The 26059-nt window shown below is 48.3% G+C and overlaps 1 protein-coding gene across 8 annotated transcripts in view; it reads right to left on the bottom strand.

Moving 5' to 3' along the window:
• The window catches only part of MGRN1 (mahogunin ring finger 1), a 43870-nt gene extending 21036 nt beyond the window's left edge, over positions 1–22834 (bottom strand). For 4 of the 8 annotated variants that reach the window (XM_054714690.1, XM_028145628.2, XM_028145633.2 and 1 more), the window contains exons 1-5: positions 22560–22833; positions 5646–5764; positions 3714–3802; positions 3082–3228; positions 1624–1741 (exon numbers count right to left, since the gene is read on the bottom strand). In XM_054714690.1, coding sequence (XP_054570665.1) covers positions 1624–1741; positions 3082–3228; positions 3714–3802; positions 5646–5764; positions 22560–22647 — 561 coding nt within the window. In that variant the 5' untranslated portion in view covers positions 22648–22833. Of the gene's footprint in view, positions 1–1623; positions 1742–3081; positions 3229–3713; positions 3803–5645; positions 5765–22559 lie in introns of all 8 variants that reach the window. The other 4 variants (XM_054714688.1, XM_008141629.3, XM_054714686.1 and 1 more) reach the window with 3 other exon arrangements.
• Positions 22835–26059: the final 3225 nt, after the last annotated feature.

The raw sequence follows: 26059 nt of genomic DNA, 5'->3' as shown, positions 1-26059 counted from the left end.
GTGAGTTTTTTAGTATGTAAACTATACCTTAATAAATTGGTAAAAAACAATGAAACAAAAATAGTTCAGAAGTGTATACAGTGTCAGCACTCACACTATACAGTCTGTTCTCAGTATGTGTGAGGACTGGGGTCCAGGACCCCCCTCGGATACCAAAATTCTCAGGTGCTCAAGTCCTTTCAATAAAATAGAGTAGTATTTGCATATAAACTACATGCATCCTTTCCTATACTTTTAATCATCTCTAGATTACTTACAGTACCTAATATACTGTAAATGCAATATAATTGTTATCCTGTATTGTTTAGGGAATAATGACAAGAAAAAAAGTCTGTACATGTTCTGTACAGACATAAGCATCCCATCATAGGCCTAACTACATAGTACACATTACCAACAACATAACATTTATAAAATATATTTTCCATCCGTGTTGAATCCATGAATGCAGACCCCACAGACACAGGCCCGGGTATACCTATCTATGTGTATTCAGTACACCATAACCCTCTGCAGAAATAACCTTCTTCAGCTTGATGAGCATCTTTTCTGGTTTTTCCTCAAGAATTATATACACATACATTATATCTGCAGAAATAGTTTTGTGCATTTTTGTGGATGCCACATACATGAGATTATACTGCATTTGTTTGCAACTTGGTCTTCTTCAAGCCCAGAACAGGCTTTCCACATGAGTATGTACAGAATACACAGATCTCTCATGTGCTTTAAGACTGCATGGCATCCCATAATAGACATGAGCCAGGGAGCCCACATTAAATATACTAGAGGCCTGGTGCACAAAATTGGTGCGCTGGAGGCGGGAGGGGGGGGTCCCTCAGCCCAGCCTGTGCCCTCTCGCAGTCTGGGACCCCTTGGGGGATGTCTGCCTGCTGGCTTAGGCCCACTCCCCGTGAGGATCAGGCCTAAGCCAGCAGGCGGACATCCATCTCGCAGTCTGGGACCCCTCGCTCCTTACTGCCCGCCTGCTCGCTGCTCCTTACTGCTCGGCTCGCTGCTCCTTAGCACTGCCTCGTGAGTCCAGCTTCTGGCTGAGTGGCACTCCCCCTGTGGGAGTGCACTGACCACCAGGGGTCAGCTCCTGCATTAAGCTTCTGCCCCTGGTGGTCAGTGCGCATCATAGTGACCAGTCGTCTGGTCATTCCACTGTAACGGTCGTTTAGGCTTTTATTATATAGATGGGTGGCTCCCATAACATCAGTAAACTAAGCAATTCCCTTGTGATGGACGTGTACATTGTTTCCAATTTTTACTATTATAGACAGAGCTGCAATGAACACCCATCTCATCCTGTAAATTACTGTCCCTAGCTGTGGAACCACTAGGTGGAAGGGATCGATCCTGCCACGCTGCAGTCTTGTGGGCCCGACAACCACACCAAAGCTGGGTACTGGAGCCTCTGCTGTGGCCGGCTGTCTTGCCTCGATCATTCAGTCCAGTCAACACTTGGACTAAACTGCACTCCACATGCCCAAATGAGCACACACACCTTGGTCCACAGCTACTCCTGATGCTCATCAATGTCAGGAATCTGAACAAACAGGCCCCACTGTGCTTGCCCCGACAAAGGGAGAGAACTCAGGCAAGGGGCCAGGAGGTTACCTCATCATCCTTCCATTCTGAGAAGTCGATCTTGAAGGAGGGCAGAGAGAACTGCTGGCTCACCCCCCTCTTGTAGTGGACAGTCTCGGACTGCAGGGCAGGGCTTTTGGGACTGTACCTAAGGAGAGAAAGGAAGGTGAGACTGCCAGGAGCCAATGGTCTGCTGCCGCCGTCCTCGGGGCGATCCCCACCACCACAGGACCTGAGGCAGGCGCTGGCAGGCACTGGTCTTTTGGGGACCTAGTAGAAACCTGACTTGCAGGTCCCACCCTATAAGTCCCAGCCCTTCTCTGGTGGGGCAGAAAGCCAGTCTATGTGGCCACGTGGCCCTCACACCCCGAGGGCCTCCAAGGTCTCATTCTTCTCACCACAGCTCTGCCCGGGTCCAGCCTGGTTATTAGTCTTCCAGAGCCCACACCTGCCAGATAACATGGCTACCTTTCCAGATATGACTATGCCTTTCCATTTGCTTTTTACAGTTTGTTGACTTTTTTGAACAAACATGGCACAAAAATGTACACTGTCTCGCCCATTGAGAAACTCCTCCACCGCCTGGCAGTGCCAAGTGCCCTCCCATACCCCACCCCTTGTGTTTGCTCCCAGCCACCTGCTTCCCTGCCCATCCACAACCCAGGCATCACTCCTGGAAGAGTTGAGGCCTAGTCACGCATGGGTGTCTCTTCTTTAATATTCCAATAGCAGCCCACCTACACTCTGCTCCTTCAATACTCATGCACCCGAGCTGTCCTATAGCCACCCTATATGGAGGTGCCGTGTCCTCTGAACACTGCATCGGTTCCACTGCAGTTTTACTCTAACTGATGCAATCAGGCCCCTATTGGTGAGCACCAGGTAGTCTCCAGTATCTTGCTTTTCCAAACAAGGCTTCTAGGACCCTCTTCTGCATACATCTTAGCCACACATGTAAGCACATCCCCAACATAAATTCCCAGGAAAGGAATGGCTGGGTCAAAGAGTACACGTTTTCAATTCTGATAAACTCGGGCATCTCCCCATTCAAGAATCCAACACACAACCTTCGCTGCCTCCCTGTGCCCCACCCCACACCTGCTGTCCCTTGGGCTTCTCTCTGTCTCTAGGACAAAGGACACTCTCAAGGACCTTGGCACATCTGGCCTAAGAAACTGGCACTGTGGGTTGCTCATGTGCAAAAAGACTCAAAGCAAGAACTCTCAATGACCACTCCATCCCCAGATCAAGTCTGGCTGCCTCGTGGTTTTCTCCCACAGGACAGAGACGGGTGCATTCTGCCCGTCCCATCCGGGTCTGGCACTACCACAGACTGGTGGCGGCCAGCTGTGGTTGTGCTGAAGTTGCAGATTTCAAACTTTTGGGGTCCAAAAGACCCTATTTCAAATAAAACCTCTAAAAGTTCAAATATATTAATTCAGACAGATACAGAGCTGCTGGGGCCCACCATGTGCCACAGGGACTCACACAGCCATCCCGTTGAGAAACTCCTCCGCTGCCTGGCAGTAGATGGTGATGGCCACCCGGGCATCGGCATCGAAGGTGAACTCCAGGCTGTAGAGGACATGGGGCTTCTCGCTGTCCTCGGTGGGGCTATTGGCACCATCTTTATACCTTCCAGGCAGGCAGAGAGACAGACAGAAGGTCAGGGGGCATGCCTGCAGGAGCATGGCCAGCCTGCACAGCGCACGCCATACCCCAGAGGGCTCTGAGCTGGCTGCCTGGCTGCATCCCACCTTTCTGGACGCCCACTCCCCGTTTGGACAATAAGGCCCAGGAATGCAGGGTTCTCCTTCTCTTGTCACAGAAAGGGAGACAAGTTCTCTTGGGTTGCAGATGGCCCCAGAAGCCTCAGGTCTTCTAGGTTTAAAGCGGTTTATCAACCCTGACAGTCAGAACTGCGCCATTCTTGGCTGTGGGGGCATCCTGTGCTCTGTGGGGTGTTCACAGCCTCCCTGGTCTCTGCCCACCAGATACCAGGAACACCACCCTCTCTGGCTGTGACAACCAAAAATGTCTCCAGACAGTCCAACGTCATGGGGTACAGCCACCTGGTTGTGAACCCCTAGTTTAAAGAATGTGGCAAGGTCAAGGGTTACCTTACGAGCCGAAGCGAGTCTTTTCGGATGTTCACTAGGCTCCTCAGCGTCTTCACCGGCTCATGGGGAGCGGGGGTGACATAAGGAAACTAGGAGGGAAAAACCAAAAGCAATCCCAATGACTCCCAGTACGGCAGGGGATAGAAAACAGGGATAATGCAAGCACACACCCGGTGCTCCAGGGCTCTCATGCCAACCTCTAGATGACATTAGTCTCATTCACATCAAAGTAAACTGCAGGCAACATGGCTGGCAAAGGAGAGCCAGGACCAGAACATCCTGAAGGAGTCTGGCCATGTGGCCACGGTGCCCTTATTCCGAATCTCGATGAAAGTGACCTGGCCTGAGGGATCCCGGGGGAGCGATTGAGGTTGGGGCTCTCAGACCTCATTACCAGGCTTTCTATTCAATGTCAATGGTCAATAAAGAGTCCAGTAGGGACACATGCACAGGAGCGTGCGCGCGCGCACACACACACACACACACACACACACACAGTGCTGTAAAACTGGTGGCTTCTGGAAAATGGAGATGCATCAATATCAGTTTCCTGCTTATGAGAGCGCACTGGGGTTTTATAAGACACCATCACCAGGGAAAACCTGGTAAAGGGTGTATGGAATCTCTGTGTTATTTCCTACAAGTGCAGGTGAATCTATGGTGGTCTTAAGTAAAAGTTAAAACAACACACAAATTCACAGAAGGCCTGTTGAGCCAGACCTTGGGTCGCAGCTGAGGCTTCACAGATGTGGAAGGTGAGGTTCTGTTCTCACTCTCGTGGGCTTGGGGGGGGGGGGGGGTGGCAGAGGCCAGCATTCTGGGTCCTAACCCTAACCCTCCCATGATCCAAGGATCCATTCAAGATTTCATGTCAACCAGCTGCTCCGTGGTCAAAGCAGCCTGGAGAACCTCGGTCCAGAGGAACCCCCTCTCAGGGACCCTTCAGTCCACAGGCCAACTCCCAGGGCAGGGAGGCCCCAGAACTCAACCACCTCAGGGGATGGAGTCCAGTGTCTCCTAAGAGAGAGGGCCTCCACCTGGCCCCTTACACTGGGGATTGAATCCCACTCAGTGTCCTCCCTCAAAAGCCCTCTCCGGTCCCCCTCTCTCATATGTCAACTGTTCTCTTTTTTGTTGTTGTTGTTAATCCTCACCCGAGGATATTTTTCCATTGATTTTTAGAGAGAGTGGAAGGGAAGGGAAGAGAGACACAGAGAGAAACATCAATGGGAGAGAGACACATTGATTGGTAGCCTCCCACATGCCCCCAACCAGGACCAGGGATTAAGCCTGCAACCGAGGCAGGTGCCCTTGATTGGAATTGAAACTGGGACCCTTCAGTCCACAGGCCATCGCTTTATCCACTGACCCAAACCGGCCAGGGCAACTGCTCTCTTCTTTATTGTCTGCATCCCCCCCAGGGAATGGGGCAAGATCTGTCCTCTGTCCCCAGCCCCTGGCAGGATCCCAGGGACACAATAAGTGCCAAATGTACACTGGACGAATGGAACGCAATGAGTAAACGTGCGCTCCTCTCGTGACTAGTGAAGGAGAACTTGTAAAAATTATTCACCAGCCGTTTACATTTCTCCTTTGGATCATATCTCTTGCCCTCTGCTCCACTGTTCTTTTTTCTTTTCAAATAAAGTCATTCAAGGGATCAAAACCCTAACTTCCATAACCTCATAGCATGGATGCACCAGGCTCCATAGCAGCTGCTCTGTCCTCAGTGTCCCACCCTTGGTTCCCCCGCCTCTAAGGGGGTATCGCCAGGACACGCCCCATGCACACGTCATGTGCACACAACCAGCTGGCAGCTCTGCCCGGTTGGGGGTGACTCATTACCCACTCATCCTTGCAGCTGGGACACGGATGGCTGAAGGCAGGGACCTCCCCCTCCCCACCCACATGCCCAGCCCTGCCAAGACCCACCTGGACTGGGCGATTGCCCAGGAAGTTCAGATCCATGTTTTCTCCAAAGAGGTAACCTTCAGGGTGGGGGGTGTCAAACTTCTCACCTCCCATGAAAAAATGTGTAGCAAAATAGTTTCCTGGTTTAAAAAAAGCAAAAACAACTTTAGGTTAAGGCTCGAAACAATCCAGTGAGAGCGTCTGATGGCTGAAGAGGCTCAGCCCTAAGAAAAGCTCTATTCGGAGAGAAGCTATCATGGGCTGACCTGCCCACTCTGGCTCCAGACATAGGCCTCAGACCTTCCACCCAGCCTGCTCCACCTCTGCATCTACCCAACACCCTTCTCCCTCCAGGAACTCTCCTCCCAGCTCAGGGACTCATCCAGTACCCAACACCAACATCGCTTCCTTCTCCAGGAGGTTGAGTTGTATTCCTCCAGGAATATGTTTCAGTCCAGACCCCTAGCACCTGTGCATGTGACATTCAAAAATAGGGTCTTTGCAAATGTAAACAAGTTAAAAGAAGGTCAGACTAGATGGGGGCCCTAAATCCAGTGACAGACTTCATAAGAGAAAGAGAGAGATTTGGACACAGAGGGAAGGAGAAAGTATGAAGACGGAGGCGGAGATTGGAGTGGCATAGTCACAAGCCAAGGAATGCCCAGAACCACCAGAATCTGGAAGAAGCAAGGAAGGATCCTCCCGGAGAGCCTTCAGAAGGAACCAACCCTGTCGATGCCTTGATTTTGGACTTCTGGCCTCCATAACTCTAAGAATAAATTCAGCTTTTTTAAGCCACCCGGTTTGTGGTGCTGTGCTATGATAGCCCCAGCAGACTAATACATGTTCCCTGACCCCAGACTAAGTCGGCTCCTACAACCCCAAATCCAAGCTCTGAGTCTAAGTTATTATTTATTCATATCTGACTCCCCAGATGAGTCCTGAGACTGGAACTCATCGGAGGGGAAGCTCAGGAAAAGACAGAATCAAACACGGAGCCATCACGAAGCCAGACAGTCCCTACAAGGCCTTTCAGGTGGGAGACAGGTCCCTGGCCCTGAATTTCCTGCTCCAACCTCCTCCTGGCACCTTCGAGGTCCAACCAGGTTATGTCCCACTAGTTCCCAGAGTTCCCTTTCAATCGGCAGAAAATGGGTGAAGTAGGCCTCCTCTACCAAGGCCATGGTTCTTACCTACTGGGCAGACTCTTCCTACACTGAATAGGGCCGACCTGTGTAACAAGCAAGATAATGTGGGAAAGATGGAGGGGGACTTCCAAGGCTCTGGGGGGAAGCCAACCTCCTCTCCATGTTGTGAGGACATTCAACCAGCCCTATGGACAGGTCTACCTGGTGAGGAACTGGGACCTCTAGCCACCAGCGGGCAACTTGCCAGCCCTGCGTGACAGCCACCCGGGAAGCAGATCCTGTAGCCCAGCAGACAGTTTGACTGCAACCTCATGGAAGACCCCGAGTCAAAACCAGCTCCGCCGCTCCAAATTCCAGACCCACAGAAACTGTGAGATAATAAGCATTTATTGTTATAAACAGCTAAGTTGTTAATTTGTTACTCGGTAAAAGATAACTAACACAATGGGCTTCCCTCCTCTTTCCCCACTCTGGGCTCCTGATTTTAACATATTTCTATGGCCTCACCCTAGTCAAAGCCACCAGCATCTCCTGTCTGGATTATTGTAATCCACTCCACCAGTCTCTCCACTCTCACTAGCCCCAAAGTCTATTTCCCACATCCCACTGCTCAGAAACTTCTGACCTCCTAATCACACCAGAGTAAGTCCCAAACTCCGTTCCGTGGCCTGCAAAGCCTTATATAATGCAGACCCTGCCAAACCCATTTATACCCCAGGGCCCTTGCACTTGCTGTTTCCTCTGCTTGTGAAGTTCTTCTCCAAGAGCTCTGCCTTGATCCTTTACCTTGTTTCCTTCTCAGCAGGGCCTTTTCTGATCATTCCTTTTAAAATTCACAATCTCCACCTCTTTTCCTTGCTTGCTGACCAACTTCCCCCATCCCCTCCTCTGCTTTATTCTTCTCCAGAGCACTTTTCACAACCTGATATACTATATACACAGGAGGCCTCGACATCTTAGTGCAGTTTTAATAACTTCAGAAGTATAAATGCTACAAAATAGAACCTCTGGATTAAGAGGCAATGGATGAGTATTACTTTTTTTTTTTTTTACCAAACCTGCATTTTATACATTTTCTATAATTAACCTTTAAAGCAGGAAAAATTATTTTTAAAAACATTAAAGACATGGGACAAGGGTATGTGTTACAACAGTGGTTGTAATATCACAAAACTGGAACCACGTTCTGGAAAAACCACTGAACTGTACATTTAACAGCGTATGTGAATCTTATCTCAATAAAGCTGTTATTAGGAACTGGAGAGAACTTGATCATGTTGTCACCTTATAAATCATCAACCATTTTTTGGTTTTAGATCTTTATGTGATCTTTGAATTTGTCAGCAAATAATTTGGAATTAGATGTTATTGTTCTATCAAACCCCTGTTGATTCCCATCTACTGATTTATGTGAACAAGGTTTCTCAACTTAAAATGAAAAACAGAACTAGAACTGACACTGACCTGTCTCATTCCAGCAACAGGTTACATATATTCAACTGTGACTACATGAGTTAACTGGGGGGAAAGTAACCATCCACTTTAGAGATACATGTCTAATACTTTTTAATATTTATGTTTGTTATTATAAAAACTGTTATATTTGGTTGTTTTGATCAATCGGGTATTTATAATGCCCACTCAAACCAGAAGAAAAATTCTTTTAAAATTCTCATTTCAATTTATGTACATATTTTGGTTGCAGAGACATACAATATGGTGACCAATAAAAGACTTTCAAGCATAAAAAGTTACAACCACCCTCCATGTTCCTCAACAGGGAAATGGACAAACACTGACAAGTGACTGCGGCAGTAACAAGAGGGGACGGCTCTCTGTCAGCACAAAGCAGTCCAAAGCAAACACGACTCACACAGAGGAGTTTGGAAACTTCATAGAGCAGCCCCAGAGCTCCGACCTGGAACACCTACACACAGAGAAGAATGAACCAAACATGGGAAGGAAGTGCCAGGTCCAAGACGGGCTAGAAGAATGAAAGGAGACAACAATATGGAAAATGCTAACTGAATTCTGAATGAAGGACATTCTATACTTCTCTCTCTGTTTTTCAAATGCTCACATTTTTTAAAAAGGAACTTTTAGAGGACAAATGTGTGCATCACAGGGAACTGGTAGCAGTTCCCAAGTGTGTGTGCGTGTATGTATGTGTGTGCATGTGTGTATAAGAGTATTGTGCATAGTATAGATACACTTGTATACAGATGTATGTGTGTTGTGCTTGCGGGTGCATGTCTGTATCTATGTGTGTATGGTGTGTGTGTTGTGTGCATATTGAGTGTCTGTGTGTGTGTGTACAAACTTTTGGAGCAGGCACAGCTATGAAGAGGGAAAAAGGGAAATAAGAAAAGGTGGCCCAGCTGGTGTGGCTCAGTGGTTGAGTGTTGACCTATGAACCAGGAGGTCATGGTTCGATTCCCAGTCAGGGTACATGCCCAGGTTGCGGGCTCAATCCCCTGTAGGGGGCGTGCAGGAGGCAGCCGATCCATGATTCTCTCTCATCATTAATGTTTCTATCTCTCTCTCCTTCTTCCTTTCTCCCTCAAATCAATAAAAATATCTTTAAAACAAAGAAAAGAAAAGACGACTGAGGAGAGAAACAGAAGGAAGACATAAAGGTGAAAAGAGAACAGAAGCCACCACCACATCACCAGTTCCTCCTCTATGCTCCTGAGGCAGTGCCCTAGACTGGCTTTCCCACAGAATCCACCAAGGTGGGATAGATCCTTCCTCCCTCTCTCTCTCTCTCTCTCTCTCTCTCTCTCTCTCTCTTCCTTTTTTTCTTTTAATCCTCACCTGAGAGAAAGGCGGGGAGGAGAGAGAAACATTAGTGTGAGAGAGAAACATCTATCAGTTGCCTTCTGTTCACTTGCCAACCAGGGATCAAACCCACAACCCAGGCATGAGCCCTGACCAGGAATTGAACTAGCAACCTTTTGGTGCACAGGACACAGAATGATGCTCAACCAACTGAGCCACTCTGGCTGGGCCCTGTCCCCACTTTCCATGTGGGAAACCACTCAGAAGTCACCAAGGTGGTGATGGCATAGCTGGGCTCAGAACTGCTGACTCCAAGCTCACCGTGTCTCAGCCCTGTGCACACCAGGTGCCTCCCCTCCGCAGACAAGGATGGTGATCCATGGTCAGTGACGTCATCTCTGGTCACAAAGAGTGGCTGTTCACACACAATGAACCACATGCAAAGGCGTCCCAGATCAGAAAGTCCTTCTGTGGCCACACTTGGAGGGCCTACCAGAGGCCATGATTTCGGCCCAGAGCCCCAGCAATGTGGCATAATCCAGGATGCCACAGCCTCAGAGCCTCAGTGGGCCATCCTCAAACATAATGGCTAAAACAAATTCATGCCCCTGTCCCCTCCTTCCTCTCACCAGGCGAGGGGAACTGAAGCTCAGATGGTTTGCCTCCTCTCTGTCCAAGGGATCCAGACTTGGCCCTACTTACGGGTGCCCAGGTGATCTGGATGACAAAGAGGTGAACAGCTACCAAACAAAGAGTGAGAGTGCCTTCCCAAGAGGCCACCAGCATTCCCACACATGGGCCCTGTTACCCTTTAGACACCAGGATGCAGAAGGACACACATTTCATCGTATTCTAGAGATGACGAAAATCAAAGCCACAAGGCCACCAGTTAATGGCTGGCTCGGTGATGGCCAGTGGAGGGTAGGCAAAGACTGTCCCTTTAGGCCAGAGAGCAAGCCAAGCAGACTTCTGGGTTTCCCTTTTGTTTTGTCCATTCCACTTTCAAACGTGTGTGTAGTACACATGTGTGTGATGACCATCATTTACAACAGAAAAAGGAAAACTTTCTAAATTATTTAAATGAACTAACCCACTGAGGGAGGCACCAGGATGTGCAAAGGTCTCCTGGGAAGCAGAGTGAAAGGCAAAGCACAGGTCAGCATGGAGAGCACAGATTTCACTGAACGGAGGGTCTCACAGGATCCACACCAAACTGTGGCAGGAACCTCCACGGAGGTCGGGAGAGGGCTGGGAAGAGTAAAACACGGACTTCCACATTCTCCCTGAAAACATCTGCACTGCTTGAATCCTTCTATGCTACAGAGATTTTCTTTTTTAATGGCCAGATCTTTTTTTTTTAATGTATTTTTATTGATTTGAAAGAGGAAGGGAGAAGGAGAGATATAAAATCAATGATGAGAGAGAATAATTGACTGGCTGCCTCCTGTATGTCCCCCATTCAGGATCGAGCATGCAACCTGGGCATGTACCCTGACTGGGAATCGAACCCCAACCTCCTGGTTCATAGGTCGATGATCAACCACTGAACCATACCAGCCAGGCCAGAGATTTTTTTTTTAAATCCAACTTTATCAACAGACCAGCGTTTGGGACCCTGCTGCAGACATATGTTTGTGTGCCCGCCCCTCAAATGCATATGTTGAAACCTAACCTCCAATGGGATGATATTTGGAGGTGGAACCTTGGGGTGATTAGGTCATGAGGATGGAGCTCTAACAAATGGGATCCTCATCTCACCCTGATCCATGGAGCAGGGCTGTGCACCTTGGGGGTGCCCATGTCCTCATGACTCCTGAGGGCCACCTGCTTGGGGAATGTGGGCTCCAGGTGCCTGACTTGGTGCCCTTTCCATCGAGGATCTAGGTAACATAGCCAACCGCCTCACATTCCTGATGCTGCAGCCGAAGCTAAAGCAATCCCCAACAGCAAACATTCTCACACCTCAGCCTAATGGCCAATGCTCATTACCACTCTGCAAAACAGTGATTCTGCTCTGCATTGCCCGCCTTGGTCCCTCTGGCCCAACGGGCTGCTCCCACCTTTCAACCCCGAGGTGAGGCCTCCTGTGACCTCCCTACAGGCCATCTGCAACTTGCCTGAAAATCCTGGTTTTCCTTGTTTGTTGGTTGGTTCACATTCTGTCCTCTCCCCCTGCCAAGACCAGGGGTCATATGTTTGTTCACTGCCCCATATCCCCAGTGGCCACCACCTGGGCCTGCACACAGTAGGCTCAATAAAAACTCACCAAGTAAAAGAAGATGGAGCACACTGTTATTACTAATTTGACAGTCAAGAAAATAGGCACAGAGCGGTCCAATAACCAGCTCAAGCCCCACACCAGTGAGAGGTGGCATCCTCAATAAAAACCCATGCTCACCTAAGAGCCCATATTCTCAATTATGCCAATCCAATGTGTGTTTTTTCAACACCACCAAGAAATTCTCCAATTCTCGCAGACGCTGACTGGATGGCCTATAAATTTAGCTAAATTCTGCCACCATGTACCTGCAGATATCAACAGATCCCACAAGTTAGGGGCTTGATCCCACAGAACTGCCCCCATTCAGATGCCAATCACAAGTCCAGGTTGTCACCTATGCTTCTGACCAATCAAGTACAGATCAAAGGTTCCCATGACTTCCTCCTTGGGTTTGTTCATTTACTAGAGCTCACAGAACTCAGGAAAACAGTCCACTTACCAGATTACCAGTTTATTACAAAAGGACACAACCCAGAACAGCCAGATGAAGAGATGCACAGGGCGAGCTATGGGGAAGGGATGCATGGACTCTCTCTCTGTGTGCCACCTCCCCACATCTCGGTGTGCTCACAAACCTAGAAGCTTTCCAAACCCATCCGTTTGGGGATTTGTGGAGGCTTCATTATATAGGCATGACTGACTAACTCATTGACCCTCGGTGATCATCTCAACCTCCAGACCTCTAATCACACAGTTGACTCCTCTGGCAACCAGCCCCCATTCTCAGGGGCTTTACAAAAATCATTTCATTGGTAGATGAAAAGGGTTATAAATATTAAAAAAAAAAAAAACACACCCATTTCACTTTTATCATTCATCGCTTGGGAAATTTCAAGGGTTTTAGAAGCTCTGTGCCAGAAATGGATGAAGACCAAATATATATATATATAATTAAAATATGTTTTTATTGATTTCAGAGAGAGGAAGGGAGAAGGAAAGAAAGATAGAAACATCAATAATGAGAATCATGGATCGGCTGCCTCCTGCATGCCCCCTGCTGGGGATCAAGCCCGAAACCCAGGCATGTGCCCTGACCCGGAATCCAACTGTGACCTCCTGGTACATGGGTCAATGCTCAACCACTGAGCCACAATGGCCGGGCCCAAATATATATATTTTTATTATAAATCACAATTATCTCTGCCAGATAAATGATGACATTAATAAAGACAGGCTCCATGTCCCCCTCCTAAGAAACACAACTGGCCCTGGGACCTGGGACATTGGTATGGATTTCATTCAGTTGCCCCATTCATCATCCCCACTCCAATGGAAAGGCAAGAAGGCATCTGTAAAGGCTAGGAATCGCTCATTGATTCCACCAGCTGAAATTTCTCATTCTGTGACAAGACAGCTGTTTCTGGTTCCAACTTCATGAAATCTGCTGCCGCTAAGCCCCAGGTGTGCCTGATCACCAGGAGATCAGAACATCACAGTCTCCAGAGAGTACAAATCTCAGGAAGCATCTTTAGGCCCTCGAGAATACTCTGCCAGGAGCATCCCCACAGCCTGTTCCCAAACAGTGAGAGAGAAGAGACTGACTCGAAGGGAGTCCCACCCACCTTCAATCTCCCTGTTCATGGAGGTCACACATGTGCACAGAACAGCACTTCTCTGCTTGCCACACTCAGGCCAGTGACTCAGCACACATAACCTCCCTGAGCCTCTGTGTCCCCATCTGTAACATGGGAGGCCTCAGAGAAGTACACTGGCTGAAGACTGAGAGAGTAATGGGGCAGCTCGGGATGCCCTAAGGATAAAAGGAGCCTTGGACAGGTGAAAGACACCTGATAAGCATTTGCTTCCCAGCCTCCCTCCAGTGGGAAAGCCTACTTAACATAGCAGGACGATTTTTTTTAAAAAATATATTTTATTGATTTTTTTACAGAGAGGAAGGGAGAGGGATAGAGAGTTAGAAACATCGATGAGAGAGAAACATCGATCAGCTGCCTCCTGCACACCTCCTACTGGGGATGTGCCTGCAACCAAGGTACGTGCCCTTGACCAGAATCGAACCCGGGACCCTTCAGTCCGCAGGCCGACGCTCTATCCACTGAGCCAAACCGGTTTTGGCAGCAGGACGATTTTAGAAGCTCTCAGCCTCCATCAAGAAGGAGCACTAAGCAAAGATTTTGCTTCTCTTGGGTTTCCATAATTTGTTGTAGCCACCTTTAGGGAGGGAGGGATCCTCCCCAGCTTACACCCTTTTCTGGAAACAGCCTCCACCACCCATAGGGGTGGGCCCCAGCTACCACCAGAGCACATGGCTCTCGCCCCCTGGATACAACTGATTGGCCAAGGTGAACACCTGACCTTGCTGGGCCAATAACCAGATTGTCTTCTCCATGGAAGTGGACTGTGGAACTGGACTCGGGACCATAAGACTTGGTCCTTGAGGGCCCCTGGTGGGCGGCAGGAGGCTTTACGAATGTCACAGCAACATGATGCTGAGGCCAGAGTGGAAAAGGATCTGACAGTTTCCATTTCTTGATTACCCACCCTTGGGTTCCAGAGGATACCCCCACACACACCTTTCCAACGCATTCCATTTCTTGCCTAAGCTAATTTCCACAAACACCATAACAACAGCCAATTTCCAAAGAATTTAAAATGTAAAAAAAAGCACTTGGGAAAGGAGAAAAAAAAGAGGTATCTATATATATAAAAGCCCAGCGACCGGAATGGTGGAACGACCAGAACAACCGGTGGCTATAACGCACACTGCGGCAGCCAACCAGCCTGATCCGGACCCTGATTGGTCCCCTCTCCCCGCAGCTGGCCCGGCTCCCAATCGGCCCCCAAAACCCCAATTGGGGGCAGGGCCAGCTGGCCAACCGCCCACAGCCTCTCCCCCCACAGGCCCAGCCCAATGGGTCCCCATTGGGGCAGGCCAGCCGGATCCCACCTGTGCATGAATTCATGCACCAGGCCTCTAGTCCAATATAAAATACATGCAAAAGATGTCACCAGGCCCCTAACAAAAAGAGGGAGAGATGAATGGCAATTTATAAAAAGGTGCCCAACCTCATCAGTCATCAGGAAAAAGTAAATTACAACTACAATGAGAAATCCCTGGCTAAATTAAAAAGGAAAGCAACAAATAAAACACACCATGATACTAGCCAGTATTGGTGAGAACAGAGAGTCAACGGAACTCTGGTGCTCAGCCGGTGGGTGTGAGCACTGGTTCAATTGCTCCAATGAAACCATAAAAGCTGCTGATGCCGCAAATGTGCCCAGAGGGCCACTGAGCTGTGCACACTTAAAAATGGTTAAGGTAGTAATTATTTATGTGTATTTTACCACAATTAACAAACCTGAAAAACAAAAACGGACCGAAAGAAATCAGACTCATGGACACCAAAGCCAGTCACAAAAGTGTCCATGGCAGCATTTTTTTTTTAATATATCTTTATTGATTTCAGAGAGGAAGGGAGAGGGAGAGAGAGATAGAAACATCAATGATGAGAGAGAATCACTTATTGGCTGCCTCCTGCACACCCCCTACTGGGGAATCGAGCCTGCAACCTGGGCATATGCCCTTGGCCAGAATCGAACCTGGGACCCTTCAGTCCGCAGGCCGACTCTCTATCCACTGAGCCAAACTGGCTAGGGCGATGGCAGCATTCTGCATAAGAGACGAAACCAGGAATTTCCCCAGCACTCCTCCACGTGAATGAACACACACACAGGAGCATCAACTGGAAGATCACGTAGCAATGAGAGGAAACCAACTACTGCCCATGAACTGTGTGTACCAGGGCCTCTCATCATCAAATGTGGAGGGAGAGTGTCCGTTCTGTTTACATCAAGTTTAAAAATAGGCCAAACTCACCTCCACCTCTGTGAGATCAGAAAGGGGTTTCCCAGGGAGGAAGAAGATTGTGAAGGGGCACCAGGGGGACTACTACTTCAACACGGTGAGTTGTAAACACTGTAAAGGCCACCCCAACTAAGAGGAAGAAAGCGCGCACACACGCCCCTTTTATCCTAGGCAGCACCGCAGCCACTTTCGTGGCATGGGGTAAAAGGCCCTTGGTCGTCTGACCAGACCAACGTGGGCTTTCTTCAACTGCCAGGCTTGCAGGCCTTCAGAGAACACAATTTCAAAGGGCCAAGAAAGGTTCTGTATATGCCTGCACATACGGCAGGGCTGATGTGAAAGTTCAACAAAGCCCAGGGAGAGCAAAGCTGGCAGGAGCTGACATAAGGCCAGGTTATTTGAATCAGAAGCGACGATTTCTCAACAATTCCCAGAGAAACTATGAAAGGTCCCCTGCCACACGCATGGAACTGAGTGGGACCTCAGAGACAAACATGCAGAGCTCCAGGGCCCTCTCAAACCCCCGAGGGTGGGCGACACCCGAACATCAAGACCTGACAAATCTCAGCCTAGGGAGCCGCAGGGTCCACGTGCCAATGGCAGGCTTCTAAACCCAAGCCATCCTCTGCTTCTTCTTCAGGGAAGTAGGTTCTAAGTCCCTTACCCCGCCATGGCCAACTTAAAAGCTTTTTGTTGCTGTTGTTTTCTTGTTGTGTTTACCTGAATTTTAACTACTGAAGATTGGATAATACAGCTCATTTATACAGCTCTTACAACAATAAACTCCAAACCAAGTTGATAAGAGCAGGAGCCCAGAACTAGTTCTTATGTGAATGGCACAGGTGACATTTGGGGAAGGTGAATGTCCTGATGCCAACAATGGTGGTACAGGTCTTGGAACGGGGAGGTGAAACCCTGTGTGCAGGTGGAGCCCCCTCTTCCCACCCCCATCCCACTGCCACCAACACTTGGGTCTCAGAGCGCAAGTTCATTCGCCCTGGATAGTGATGGCTCGTGGAACCAGAATGCCCCTAGTGACAAAGGACACCCTTAGTCACACAAGCATCCTCCCTCATCTAGAACACCCACCTCAGTTTTTTCCTTCAGGCACCAAATAAATCAGAGTCAGCAAGGCCCTGACCTGGAAAAGGTAAACCAACACCAACACGGAATGTGGTCAGATAGATGTTTCAACCTCAACACAAAAGCACACACCACAAGGCTCCTCACACCCACCTTGGGCCCCTCCATTACGTGGGCGCAGACCCAGAAGTCCTCAGCCCCGACCTGACACCCCACAGAATAAGACACAGCACAGTCTGCTTAAGCAACTTGCAAACTAGGGAGATGGGGGTCGCTTTCTGCAATAATAAATTTGCAGAAGCATGTATTGAATGCCTATTGTGCACCAGGCCCAGGTGCTAAGCAACAAAGAGCTCAATCTGATTTCTAGTTCCTCCACTAAAGAGAACAAAAGTCTGGTGTCACAAGGACATGGCAAAGCTCCAAGAAGATAATAGAGGTGAAATGCTCTTAAAGTACACACACCTGATTACAAAAGGGTTAGATCGCCCTGCCCCTCCCCTCCCCGGGCTGTGGGTCACAAGGCTGATTTCTGACTCTTCTCTGGGGTGATCTGTCCCAGCATGACCTCCCTTAAACACCAGGACAGGGCAGCAAGTATAGCTCTGAGACATAATTAACAGTAACAACAGCAGGAGGAGGAATAGCTGTGGCAGGAGCCGTCCATGGCCTGGCACTCCATGTGTGCACCTACTGCGCTCCAGGCTCTCTTCCACTGGTGGACACAACCTTCTCTTTAAGTGCTTGAATGTGGTGTCCTAACACCTGCTTTGACCCTCGGCTAGGGCAAGGGAGTGCGGAAATAAATTCTCACATTTATGGACAACTAATTTTTTAAAATATATTTTATTGATTTTTTACAGAGAGGAAGGGAGAGAAATAGAGAGCCAGAAACATCGATGAGAGAGAAACATCGATCAGCTGCCTCCTGCACACCTACTACTGGGGATGTGCCCGCAACCAAGGTACATGCCCTTGACCGGAATCGAACCTGGGACCTTTCAGTCCGCAGGCCGATGCTCTATCCACTGAGCCAAACCATTTAGGGCTATGGACAACAAATTTTTGACAAAGGTGCAAAAGCAATTTGATGGGGGGGAAATTCTTTTCAACAAATAGTGTTGAAATAGATGACTATCCATATGCAAAAAAAAAAAAAAAAAAAATGACCTTAGATCTTTACCCCAACGATACATGAAAAATATTAACTCCAAATAGATCAAAGAGCTAAATGTATGAGCTGAAATTATAGAACTTCTAGAGGGGAACATAGGAGATCTTTGTGGCCTTGGTCTAGACAAAGATCTCTTAGGTGCAACTCCCAAAACATTAACCATTTAAAAATCAATAAATTGACCTTCACCAAGATTGAAAACTTTTGCTCCTCAAAAAACACTATTAAGAGTACTAGCTGGTTTGGCTCAGAGGATATAGTGTTGGCCTCTGGACTGAAGGGTCCCAGGTTCGATTCCGGCAAGGGCACATGCCCGGGTTGTGGGCTTGATCCCGTGTGGGGCGTGCAGGAGGCAGCCAATCAATGATTCTCTTTCATCGTTGATGTTTCTATCTCTTTCTCCCTCTCCCTTCCTCTCTGAAATCAATAAAAATATATTTTAAAAAAAGGAAAACAACATTAAGAAAATGAAAAGACAAGCCACTGACTAGGGAAAAAAATATCTGCAAATCACAGAGCTGCTAAAGGAATTGTATCATTGTATCCAGAATACATAAAGAACTCCTACAACTCAATAAGAAGACAAACAACCCAATTTTTAGAAATTGGAGGAAAAAAGAAGACTAAAACAAAACATTTCTCACTGACAGACACATACACAGACACACCGGCTATACAATTAGCCATTAAGCACATAGAAAGATGCTCAATATCATCAGTTACCAGGGAAATGCAAACTAAAACCACCATGAGATTCCACATCACCCATCAGGATGGCTATAATTAAAAAGAAGAAAAAAAAAAAGACAGATAGCCCTGGCCGGGTAGCTCTGTTGGTTAACAGTGTCATCCCACTACGCCAAGGTTGTGGGTTTGATCCCTGGTCAGGGCACATACAAGAATCAACCAATGAAAGCATAAATACGTGGAACAACAAGTTGATGAGTTTTTGTGTGTTTTTTTAAAAGACAGACAAGGACATGGAGAAATTGGAACCCTCACACAATGCTGGTGGAAATAAACATAAAATGGAGTGGACACTATGGAAAGGGCACAGTCTGGCAGTTTCCCAAAAGGTTAAACATAAGAGTTACCCGCCCTGGCTGGTTTGGCTCAGTGGATAAAGCGTTGGCCTGCGGACTGAAAGGTCCCAGGTTCGATTCCGGCCAAGGGCATGTGCCTGGGTTGTGGGCTCAATCCCCAGTGGGGGGTGTGCAGGAGGCAGCACAATACTCTCATCATTGATGTTTCTATCTCTCTATCCCATTCCCTTCCTCTCTGAAATCATTAAAAATATATTTAAAAACAAACAAACATAGAGTTACCCTATGACCCAGCAATTCCACTCCTGTATCTACCCATGAGAAATGAACAGAGCCATACAAATATTCACAAATTTCATAGCAGCGTTATTCACTAATAATCCAAAAGTGGAAATAACGCAATATTCATTAACTGGCAAATAAAGTAAACTATATCCATACAATAAAATACACATGCACTACAACATGGATTAAGCTCAAAAACATTATGTGACAGAGAAGCCAGACACAAAAAAGACTACATGTTGTATGATTCCATTTATATTAAACTAGTGGCCTGGTGCATGAAATTCGTGCACATTAAAAGGGAATTAATTAGAGGAAATATTTTAATATTTATTGTTTCATTGTATCATGAGGCATTGAAACATGTGAACAAATCAATATCTGGACGGTGAGCAGTTGCTTTCTCCTTCACTTCTTTGGGTTACTAGAGCAACTTGTCAGTAGATAAGGAAAAAAGAAAAAAAACAAGCTTTTGCATTACTTAAGTCTTTCCAAGGCATGCACTGGTACAACACAAACGTCTCTTGTCAGATGTAACTAGTCTAGCGTCCAAACATCATGCACAATACCTCAAATGCTCCTGCAGTCCCCAGTCCACTGCTAGGAAAACATACTAAAGTACTGCTAAGATCCCCTCTGCCTCCAACTGACCCTCTCCAAGCTAGGGACAAAGAAGCAGAAAGGACAGCCTTTGGACTGGACAGGCCCCAAACACTGCAGTCACTGGCAGCAAAACCCAAGTGGCCCATAGCATTCACCTGGGTGCCAGTCCCAATCTACTAGTTGCGGCTGACTGGGGTGTCCATTGGTGGATTCTGAAACCAAGTCCAGGCTCAGCTGGAAAGAGTGTCCTGACTGATGAGCAAAGTCTGCCACGCAGAACCTGAAAATGGTGCTGCAAATGCCTTGTATTTGTGGCTTTACCCAAAGGTCCGAGAGAAGCCCTACTCGGTTTGGCTCAGTGGACAGAGCATCAGCTAGTGGACTGAAAAATCTCAGGTTTGATTCTGGTCAATGGCAAGTACCTCAGCTGCAGGCTCGATCCCCAGACCTGGTGGGGGCACGTGCAGGAGGCAACCAATCAGTATGTCTCTCTGTCTCTCCCCCTCCCTTCCACTCTCTCTAAAAATCAATGGAAAAACTATCCTCAGGTGAGGATTAACAAACAAAAAAAAGGTCCAAGTGAAGGGACATCAAGTTTGCTCTGGTCCCAGGTGCCACATTAAATTTTTTTAATATGTTTTTTATTGATTTCAGAAAGAGGAAGGGAGAGAAAGAGAAACATCAATGATGAAAGAATCACTGATTAGCTGCCTCCTGCATGCCCCCTACTGGGGATTAAGCCCGAAACCCAAGTATGTGCCCTGACCAGGAATCAAACCATGACCACTGAGGCACACAAGCCTGGCACCACATTAAACTTTTCTTTTTAAATATATTTTATTGATTTTTACAGAGAGGAAGGGAGAGGGATAGAGAGTTAGAAACATCGATGAGAGAGAAACATGGATCAGCTGCCTCTTGCACGCTCCCTACTGGGGATGTGCCCGCAACCAAGGTACATGCCCTTGACCGGAATCGAACCTGGGACCCTTCAGTCCGCAGTCCGACATTGTATCCACTGAGCCAAATCGGTTAGGGCACATTAAACTTTTTTATATCTCTGCCATACCACTGCTAACTGCTATTAGGGTCTGAGCTTTTCACCTGATTTCCTTCTTAAGCCATTATAGCAGCTAATACTTTTCGAGGGTTCTTAGGTATGAGGCACTGTTCTGAGTACTGTACTAGGATCAGCCCATTTTACAGATGAGGAAACTGTGACCCAGAAGCCGAAGCAACTTGCCTAAGGTCACTCAGCTAAAGACAGGCTGGAAGAACATAAGCAATGAAAAGGATGACTTCAACAGCTGCTCCATCATCTGGGGAAGTCAGCCCACAGAGCCTCCAGAGGGTCCCCAAACCAGGCTGGGCTGCCCTGCCCTTGCTGCCCTTGTGCCTGGGACACAGGCAGGCATGGAGAACTCCCCAACTAGTAGGCAACAGTATCTTCTGCCCAGTTGTGACTGCATCTCCTACTGACTGTCCTAAGTCCATATCCACCCCCTTTATATCCAGTAGCTCCAGACGCTCCACTTCTTTCATCTTCTCAAATCAGGGCAGGGCAGTTCTCAAACGTGAGTGGACATTAGACTCACCTGGGGAATAGGTTATAAATGCAGGTTCCTAGGCCCCAGCAGGTCTGAAGCAGGGCCTGGGAACTAACTGTATGTTTCACAAGCTTCCCCACTGGTGGGAGCAGGTGGTCCTGAACCACACTCAGAGGAAACCGGGCCTGGTGGATGCCCACAGGCCAACTGCGAGGCCTAGAAGACCACGTCTGATCAGATGCTTCAGAAGCCAGGATCAGAGGACCCAACATGGAAGTCCCCATGATGTCCAAACTCCCTATCCTCTTGCTTCTCTTTCCATGGCACATGACCAGGTGAGGAGATGGGCAATAAGGAACTGGGGCCAAAGTTCTGGGTCAGGCCACACTTATTATTAAAGGCACCAGAACAGAGTAGGAACAGCTCATTTGGGAGTCGGATTCCTGGTCCCAGATGTGCTTCCAATCCCTGAGTCCGTGGGAAAGTCACACCCTCCCTGGTGGCTCAGGTCTCTCGTCACAAAAAAAAGGAGACCAGAGAACCCAGAGGTCCCCTCCAACCATTCTCCTGTTCTCCAGCAAGATTCCCAGCCTCTTCCCCAGCGATTATAATCATCTCCTCGGGCCCAGCTCCACTGTCCCCACCATACACAGGCGCCAGGAGGTCACAGGAGAGCTAAATCTCTGTCCATCTGGGATGGAGAGTGTCTGAACCACTGTCTGGACCTTCGCACCAAATCACCAAAGAGAGCCAAAACCGGCGATGTGTGATGTCAATCTTGATGACAATGACCACTTTGTAAGCACAAGTGAAGCGCTGGGCACAGTGCTAACCCCTTGGCAGCGTCGCGCCCGAAACCTCATCGGGGGCCCTAGCAGTTTCCCTAGGGTCTCCCCAGTGTGCAGACAGGGAGCTGAGGCACTCAGGGCGGAGTGACTGACCCAAGGTTACCCAGCCTGGACGAGGAGGTCAGTCCAGGGCCCCACGCACGCCCCGGGGGCCGGGTCAAGGGCGCGAGGAGCTCTGGGCAGGAAGACGGCAGGCAAGGCCGGGAACCCAGGAGAGCTCCCACCCGACCCCTGCGCGGAGGGCCCCGCACGGGCGCGCCTCGCCTGTCCCGCCGCCGCCAAGTCCGCGCCACGCCGCCGGCGCCCCGAGTCCGCCACTCACCGCACTTCGGGGGATAGCGATAGGCCGAGTTCGCCTGAATGTCGATGTCCTCCACGCCCGCAATGCGTCGGCTCAGGATGGAGCCCATAGTCACGGCGGGCCGGGCCGGGCCGGGCCGGCCAGGACCGAGTGGGACGGGGGCGGCAGCAGCGGCGTCTTCACGCAGACATGGCCGGGAGCAGGCCGCACAGACGCCAGCCCACTGCCGCGGAAGCCTCAGCCTCCGAGCCCCCACCCCCGACTCGGCCGGGCCGACGCGACGGCAGCCCTCCGCCCCCGATCCAAGGCACCTCGGGAAATGGAGTCCCCTCGCCTCCGAGGGCACCGGGCTGTGGCGCCGAGAGCGCGCCTGTCAACTACATTTCCCAGGGCGCTCCTCGCCCAGGTCCACCGAAGTTGTTGACAAGCGCTCCGGGACAAACCAAATGGACCAGAGCCCAGAGAGGCGGAACCACCAGCCACAACGCAAGTTGTCCTTCCCTCTGCATTCCAAGCACTGCACCAGCATTGTAACTCTTTAGCCTCCTAATAATCCGTTCGCATGTAGACCCTTCTATGTATCCACCTTTCATTTTCCCCGCTCTGAAATATCTCCCTGTGCCACCATGGTTCTCCCCGCTTCCCAGGGTTTACCTCCTGTCCCGGCCAGCAGAGGGCACACACCTACTTGCCACCCCAAGCTTACCTGGAGAGGTGGTCAAAGAGGAAGCCAAGGGCCTGCCTTACCCTTTTCCAAAATTCAAGGCATCTTTCCGACTCTACGTCCGGAACAATAACTTTGAACACATAATTTTAAAGCGACACCCCGCCCCCCCCCAAAGAGGCAGTAGACCTCTCCCCTTTTTACAGGTAGAGAAACTGAAGCATGAAGAAAGGAGGTCTGCATATAAGGTCAGAATTAAAACTTTGCAGGTTGCAATGAACTTTCCTGGCTTTAAATATATATAGATATATATATTTTTTTTTAATTGATTTTAAAAGAGGAAGGGAGCCCTAACCGGTTTGGCTCAGTGGATAGAGCCTCAGCCTGTGGACTGAAAGGTCCCCGATTCGATTCCAGTCAAGGGCATGTACCTTGGTTGCAGGCACATCCCCACTTCCAGGTTCATAGGTCAACATTCAACCACTGAGCCAGGAGGGCCTGGCACCTGGCTTTTGACTTACATAAAACTCAGTAAGCCGGAAACAGGGGCTTTGTTTTTACCTACTTTTCAGTTGAGAAACTTGGGTTCCTAGAAGAAAGTGACTTCCCCAGTAAAGCCTGCTGTATCAAGAAAGCAACTAAGGAGGGCAGTGGCTGGCTAAGAGTCTCAAATGGTAAGTTCACCACAGTCCACATTAAAATGAGTCTTCTACCTTTCTAGAGGCCAGAATCCAGAATGCTACCTTCTGTTGTCAGGGGACCAGGAAGCCAAAACTAATACAGAAAGTGAAAGACTTGGATGATTGTGAGGGAGAGGCCATGTCTTGAAGGAGCTTGATTAAATCTCTTTGCTCCACAACTAAGACCCTTTTTAGTGAGCACCTACTACGTTCCAGACATTGTGTTGAGGGCTTTGCACATATTCTCATTTAATTCTCTAATGTCAGTTCCGTTTTCATTCCCAATTTACAGAAAAGTGAGGCTGGGAGAGGTGAAGTATATAAGTGGTAAAGCTGGAATGTGAACCAGGCTACTTCTTTTAACACAACACTTCCCTGCCACCTCAAAGACAGGAGGCTCCAGTGTGCCAGATTTCATATCTCTTTGTGCCCTGAAAACACCCTCACCCCATGTGATCTTTCTTCCCTTAAATTTCTTTCTGTTGAATCACATAACATTTGTATATAGACCAGCACTGATTCACTGTGTAGATATACCAACGCTGCAATTACCAACCTCGCTCTTTGTGGGGAGGGAGTGAGAGTACTGAAGACCCTGATGTTCCCATTGGAAAAATAACCCTAAGGGCACGTCCTCCCTATGGATCCTGGGCCAGGGAGTCATTTCCATGGAGCCATTTTTATTTGTCTAATTAAACATTCCTCCTAATAGAGCTTTGGACTTGTGGTATATTTTTCTGTGTTTATCCATGCCCAACTGGGAGACAGTCCCTTTCTCTTTTTTTTTAATTTAAATTCTTTATTGTTTACAGTATTACATGTGTCTCCTTTTTCCCCCATTGACCTCTCCCCCGCCACCCCTACCCCCAAGCACAAGCCCTTACCCCCCTACTGCCTGTGTTCATTGGTTTTGCTCAAATGCATCTTTTGGTTGATTTCTTACCTCCTCACCCTCTACCCCGCCTTCCCTCATAGGTTTACAGTCTGTCTGATGCTTCTATGACTCTGGTTCTGTTTTTGTTCATCAGTTTATGTTGTTCATTATATTCCTTTTTTTTTTTACAGTTCCTTTCTGATTTGGTATTAGTTCCACTATCAACATCTTGACTGATTCATTTATTTATTCAACAAATATTTATCATGCAGCTACTATGTGACAGGCAAAGAGACAGGCAATAGGGATCAAAGGGAGAAACCACCAGATATGGAGCTTGCAGGATAGTGAGGAAACAAACACTAAAAAAGTTAAAGGCCCTGGCCTTTGTTGGTTAGAGTATCATCCTGATATGCCAAGGCTGTAGGTTCGATCTCTGGTTAGAGCATATATAAGAATCAACTGCTAAGGCCGGTTTGGCTCAGTGGATGGAGCGTCCGCCTGCGGACTTAAGGGTCCCGGGTTCGATTCCGGTCGAGGGCATGTGCCTTGGTTGCGGGCACGTCCCCGGTGGGGGGTGTGCAGGAGGCAGCTGATTGATGTTTCTGACTCTCTGTCCCTCTCTCTTCCTCTCTGTAAAAAAATCAATAAAATATATTTAAAAAAAAAAAAAAAGAATCAACTAATGGCCCTAGCCAGTTTGGCTTAATGGATAGAGCATCAGTCTGTGGGCAAGGGTCCCAGGTTCGATTCCAGTCAAGGGAACATGCCCAGGTTTCGGGCTTGATCCCCAGTAGGGGGTGTGCAGGAGGCAGCCAATCAATGATTCTCTCTCATCATTGATGTTTCTCTCTCTCCCTCCCTCTCCCTTCCTCTCTGAAATAAAAAATATATTTTAAAAAAAGAATGCATAAGTGGAACAACAAATCAATGTTTCTCCCTTCCCTCTGACTCTAAAATCAATTTTTAAAACTTTATTAAGAAGTATATGAATACAAGATGTGATGGGTAAAATGGGGGAATGGATTGAGATGCAATGAAATAATAGGAGAGACCTTCTATTGATAGGGGAGTGGGGGAAGGAAGGTATCTCTGAGGAGGTTACATTTAAGCCAGGACTTGAAATATAAGTAAGAGCTAACCAGGCAAACTCTGAGGGGGTTAAGCCAGGTTCCAGGCAGGGGGAACAGCATGGACAAAGACTCTGAGACAGCACAGAGCTGATTATGATTTCTGAGCTCAAAGGCCAGTGTGGCTAGAATCAAGTAAAGGGAAGAGTATGGGAACAGAGATCAGCCAGTAT

This window comes from Eptesicus fuscus, chromosome 4, assembly GCF_027574615.1.
Source record: "Eptesicus fuscus isolate TK198812 chromosome 4, DD_ASM_mEF_20220401, whole genome shotgun sequence".
NCBI lineage: Eukaryota > Metazoa > Chordata > Mammalia > Chiroptera > Vespertilionidae > Eptesicus > Eptesicus fuscus.
This window is presented reverse-complemented; position numbering and strand designations above follow the sequence as displayed.